This window comes from Stenella coeruleoalba (genome assembly GCF_951394435.1).
Source record: "Stenella coeruleoalba genome assembly, chromosome: 3".
Taxonomy (NCBI): Eukaryota; Metazoa; Chordata; class Mammalia; order Artiodactyla; family Delphinidae; genus Stenella; species Stenella coeruleoalba.
Genome location: NC_137148.1, coordinates 132,299,094 through 132,305,093, shown reverse-complemented (window position 1 = coordinate 132,305,093; position 6,000 = coordinate 132,299,094). Strand labels below are relative to the sequence as shown.

The following is a 6,000-nucleotide window of genomic DNA, read 5'->3' as shown; positions in this document are numbered from 1 at the left end:
ACTGAGTTTTTCCAGGTGATCCCATCTGTATCGCCCATGCTTTCCTGTCTCCTGAGTAAAATTCTCTCACTTCCATTTTATGAATTTTGTCAAGTGGCCCCTTAGTTATCTATAAATGTGTAATTCTAATTACACATAATTCCAGTGTTTCCATTTGGTGTTTGGAGGCTATCTGTAAGGAGTCTAAGATTTTCTCTCCCTTTTCCTGCTGACGAAGGGAGAAAAGCAAAACAATTTCTATAGTAGTATCATATGCAATAGTTTTTTTGTAGTTATCCCTCCACATAATTATAGCCAACACTCAACTGTCCCTTAAGAAAATTTATGATATGACTTTCTAAACAGAATTTAGAAACTAATTAATTACAATACAAAAGACTTCTTTACCAAAAATACATTCAAGGGCTCCTTTTAAAAAGCAAACTTCTGTTGCACATAATTAAAGAATCATAGACCTTGATGGGTCTTTTATGATCATCTTTACAAATAAATTGAGACATGAAGTATTCTTTTCAAGGGAATGATCACTTTGTTATTTTCACCCAGTGTTTTCACCCAATGGGATCTATGTAGCCATAATAAAGAACGAGGACATTCTATATGAGCTGAAATGGAGAGGTGCTCAGAATAGAATGTGAAGTTGAAAAAGAAAGTTGCAAGCTGATCAATCTTAGCATCTCTAGGTGTGGGGCAACCAGACAACTGTGATGGAATAGCACCAGCTGTGTATTCTTGCCAAAAAGTGGAACCTGAATCTAACCAAACCTCTAGAGCTAAGCTTCATTTATAGGAAATACAAAGAAAAGAGGAATACTTTAAATGATGCCACAAGGAAACAGACAAACCCAGAAAATGGAACAGTGCACAGGACAGTTGGTTTGTACAACTAGTCAATGGCAGGGGGAAAGGAGGGAAGACTGTCCTCAATTAAAAGAGACTTAAGTGTCATAACAACCAAATGCAATGTAGGGAGCTGTTTAGGTCTGGACTTAAACCTATAATAAAAGGACAATTTTGAGATAATCAGGGGAATTCGATTATGGACTGAAGAGTCAGGTGCTGCTAAAACATCATTATTAATTATGTCTTGTGTGATAATGATATTATGGTTATATATAGAGTGTCAATTTTTTGAAAACAAGATGCACACTGAAGTCTGTAAGGGTGAAATAACATGACATCTGGGATTTGTTTTAAAATGAAATTCTGATGATTTTAAATTTGTGTATTGGGAGTATGTACTATTCTCTGCTTTTGATATGTCAGAAATTTTTTTTTTTTTTTGCGGTACGCGGGCCTCTCACCGTTGCAGCCTCTCCCGCCGCGGAGCACAGGCTCCGGACGCCCAGGCTCAGCGGCCATGGCTCACGGGCCCAGCCACTCCGCGGCATGCGGGATCCTCCTGAACTGGGGCACGAACCCGTGTCCCCTGCATCGGCAGGCGGACTGTCAACCACTGTGCCACCAGGGAAGCCCAATATGTCAGAAAATTTTTATATAAATTAGTAAATAGAAAATGCAAGGTGCAAAATGTATGTATGGTATGCTCTTTTGCTTAAGAAAGGAAGGAATAAGAATATATATTTTATTTTCTTGTGTTTGCATTGGGAGGATACACAAAAGACATGACAATAGAAACCTATAGGTTGGGTTGGGGAAATTAGTGGACTTGGAGGGGTGGGAATGAGGCTTCTTAATGTAAGCTTTTTATATTGCTTTAAACTTTAGCCATTTGGATGTATTACCTAAACAGTTTAAAAAAAACAAGAAATAAAAGTTAAATGAACATGACAATGTTCAGAAACAGTCCTTTATACACAGAATAAAAGAAAGGGGTTAGAGTAGATTTCTAGGCTCCTTCATGTCTAGACTTCAATGAATTAATACATTGTTAATGTTTTATAAATTTGGACCCAGTAGCAATTCTAGAGATGAACAGAAAACAGAGTAATAATAATAAAAAAAACAAAAAACAAAAATCAGAACACAAAATCTGATGGCTAAAACTTTTAAGAGTGTTGCTTGAAGTCATGCTGTTAGTAAATCTAACATCTGACCCCGTGTTTAATCAAGTCTGCCTTACACTTGAATACGGGCATTTGTTGGTTGTTTTTAGATATGTGGGCAGACATATTAAGGGCAGATATGAAATTCATGAAACATGGTTTATAATGGAAAAAATCTGGAGCTTAGGGGACTCATGTTCTTATTTGAAATGACCAATCATGTACCTTTGGGCAAATCAATCTTTTCAGGTCTCAGTTTCCCTTATATATACAATGAAGAAATTGAACATGATCTCTTGAGTAACTGCTAGCTCTGTGGCACTATGGAAGTACACACATAGAACAAGCTGGATATTTATATTACATGCATTTAATAAGGTTTAAAGTGAATTACAAGGACTTCCCTGGTGGCGCAGTTGTTAAGAAGCCGCCTGCTAATGCAGGCGACACGGGTTCGAACCCTGGTCTGGGAAGATCCCACATGCCGTTGAGCAACTAAGCCCATGCGCCACACCTACTGAGCCTGCGCTCTAGAGCCCGCGAGCCACAACTACTGAGCCCACGTGCTACAACTACTGAAGCCCGCGCACCTAGAGCCTGTGCTCTGCAACAAGAGAAGCCACCGCAACGAGAAGCCCGTGCACCACAACGAAGAGTAGCCCCTGCTCACCGCAACTAGAAAAAAAAAAAATAAAATAAATAAAGTGAATGACAAGGAAATTCAGGCAGAGAAGACAGAGAAAGGCCACAGGGTTTTCAGAAACTATTTCATCGTGATCTCACTTCCCTTTTGTAAATAACCATTGGCTTTTAAGGTTTCCAGACAAAAGTTACTCTCCCAGGGCTGAGATTGTTTGGGTCTGAGATGTTACCTCAGTGATGGAGAGTATGGCTGGAACTCAATACTTTCTGACAGTTAATGCCCGAAGCCTGTGGGGTGGGAGGAGAGGGGACATCTTGTGTATATGAGAGGAAATAGAACATTGAGGTCCCCTCAGTTCCCCCCACAGGAGGGGGAAAGAAGCATTGCAGAAAGGAATGCATTTTTCCTAAGTGGAAGAGTTTGGAAGTTCAGGTCAAAGTCAGAATATTAGAGCAGGGAGCTGTGCATATATCACCTAGCACAATTTTCTCATTTTATAAACTTTATAAATGAGGAGGCAGACCTAACAAGGTTATATGACATAGCCCAATTCGTGTTAGAGCAAAGGCTAAGAATTAGGCTCGTGACTGGAGTGGAAAGGGCACCTAAACATGAGTATAAGGAATAGAACATTCATGGTGGTATTTCCCACCTCCTAGTCCAGTGCCTGACACATAGTAGGTGCTTCATAAACATTGGTCACAGGACTCACCAGTTGGCTGACTTGACTGAATGAATGCATGAGTGATACGTTTCTACCTGTGTTTCCAATAAATACTGTCCATTTCAAACAGAGGACTATATATTATTTCACCGGAGACAGTAGAGGGCTCACTCTACTTGCCAAGAGACACTTGATGAAGTAATCCTTTTCTTCCTCTGATTGTTGCTTCCTCTTTGTTGATGCGGACAGAATAAATGTCAGAGTCCTCACAGGATGTGTGTGGTCTGGCATAGGAGAGAAGTAGGGTTTCCTTTGCCATCATCATAGACTTGACAGTGTTAATAGAGGAGTGATTGGTCGTCAGACATCTGGTGTGCTGGGCCTGCAGTTGGGAGAGTGGCCACTGCTCCTGTGACTGGGGAGGAGAGACAGTTCCAGGAAGTACCCAGTTCAGCTGGAGAATTAAAACGGCACCTAAACAGAGCCATTCTTTGCCTTTTCTTCTTCAGAACCCATGTTTTCACATTCTTCCTTTGACTGTGTCCTGCTCTTGCTGCTACTACTTACAAGTAAGTCTGGATTTTTGGAATTAGATAGTGCAAGATGCAGATGCAAGGATGGTCATCGTAATGCTAGCAAGAGCAAAAGTTTGGAAGCAACCTAAATGTCCACCAGTAGGGTAGAGGGTAAAGAAATTATGATATATCCATGATACAAACAGTGATGCTGACGAAACATAATGATATGAGATGTCTGTAAGTCATAAGGTGAATTGAAGAAAGCAAAGAACAGAATAATGGGTATATTGGACTTCTGTGTGTGTGTGTGTGTGTGTGTGTGTTGCAGGGCAGTGGGAATACATGAATGCTTCTTAATGAATAGACTCTGGGAAAGGGAGCTGGGAAATGGAAAAGAGCAGGGAGAGGGAGTAGAGTTTTCATATACTTTTTATGCTGTTTGAATATGTGTGTGTACATATATATATATATAAAAATTAATTTTCAACCTCAGAACAGCCATACACTAACTTCTTATTCAGCCAAGGGTTTTTATTTATTATGTGCCTGGTGCTTGAAAAACAAAAGAGATTTGTGTTAGGATAACTGCGCTGTGTTGGTGAACAGACAACTAGCCCAGATGAGTGAGCTCTTTTCCTGGCCGACAATTACCCATTGTCTGATTGTCTGTTTCCATCAGCACTGCCCTTCGGTGTTCACAGGACCGGCCACAGTTCTCTCCTGGGGCACTGGTTTTCAAAGGGAGGTTTTGAGACCAGCCATATCAGCATGTCCTGGGAACTTGTTAGAAATACAAATTTTTGTCCCCCCACCCCCCGCCAAACTATTAAATCAGGAGCTCTGATTAGTATTTAATCAGATTAATTAACTCTAAACTCTGACTGTTGAGCCCAGCCGTCTGTGTTTGAACAAGGCTTCCTGGAGATTCCAGTGCCCCTCAAGTCTGAGAATCATTGCTGTAGTGAACTGTCCTCCAAACAGGATAGCAGTAGTGGTTTCCTCTTTATTCTGCAAGGCATTGCTTGCAGTTTTCTTGAAATGGAGCAGCCTCCCTCATTGCTCTCCTTCCCTCTTTCTGCAGGGTCTTTGGAAGGAGTATACGTGTCTGAGGTGGGTCAGGATGCTGATCTGCCCTGCGCCTACTCTCCACCCACCCCTGAGGATCTCGTGCCTGTGTGTTGGGGCAAGGGACCCTGCCCTTTGTTTCAATGTCACAGTTTGGTACTCAGCACTGATGGAAGGAACTTGAGCTATTGGACATCCAGCAGATACCTACTAAAGAGGAATTTCCGCAAAGGAGACGTGACCTTGACCATAAAGAATGTGACTTTAGAGGACAGTGGGACCTATTGCTGCCGGATCCAATTCCCAGGCCTAATGAATGATCAAAAATCAAACCTGGAGTTGGTCATCAAACCAGGTGAGTGGACCTTTGCATACTTTCTTTCTGAATGAGATTTCCCTGTGGATCATATTAAATACACTGATTGGTCTCACCTCTGGTCTTCCCAATTAAAGCCCTCAGGTTGGGCCCCTAAGACCTAAAGTTTAACAGGCCTCACCAGCAATGCCCAGTCATGTTTAATTCCCTCCATCTATTTTGAACCTCATGGCCAGGATCTAGAGAATGGAGGAAAGGCCTAGATCAGCGGTCTGAGTACCTGAGTGGTCATTAAAATCACCTGGGGAACCTTTTAACTCCCACAGATGCTTGGGCTCCACCCCACAACCAGAAAAATCACCATCTCTGGAGGTAGAGCCTGAGTGTGGGGGTTTTACAAAGTCTACCCCTGATGATTCTCCCCCATGTGCAGCCAGGATTGAGAACCACTGGACTCTGCATGTGTCGGGGAGAGGGGGCATGTGTACTTGCATGTTTTAACATTTATAGAGCATGTACTTGGTGGCTGATGGAGCTAAGTTCCAATCTGACACTGCTTCTTACCAGCTATGTAATCTTGGGCAAGTTATTTAAACTCTGTGACCTCCTCCTCTGTAAAATATGATACTGCCGACCCTATAGGCCACTGGAAGGATTTTATGAGGTGTTTGATGAAAAACATTTACTGTGGCTGTAAGTTCCATTATTAACAATTAGACTGTGATAATGATGACTGTAACGCACCTCTGTCAGACATTTGGATTGTCATACACTCTCAACAAAGGTGT

General features: G+C 41.8%; 1 protein-coding gene across 3 annotated transcripts in view; it reads left to right on the top strand.

Moving 5' to 3' along the window:
- Positions 1-3,808: 3,808 nt before the first annotated feature.
- The window catches only part of HAVCR2 (hepatitis A virus cellular receptor 2), a 39,175-nt gene continuing 36,983 nt past the window's right edge, over positions 3,809-6,000 (top strand). For all 3 annotated transcript variants that reach the window (XR_013827607.1, XR_013827608.1, XM_079916840.1), the window contains exons 1-2: positions 3,809-3,882; positions 4,913-5,251. Coding sequence is in view for 1 of the 3 variants with exons in the window: in XM_079916840.1 (XP_079772966.1) it covers positions 3,828-3,882; positions 4,913-5,251 (394 nt within the window). In the remaining 2 variants the exon portion in view is untranslated. The remainder of the gene's footprint in view (positions 3,883-4,912; positions 5,252-6,000) is intronic.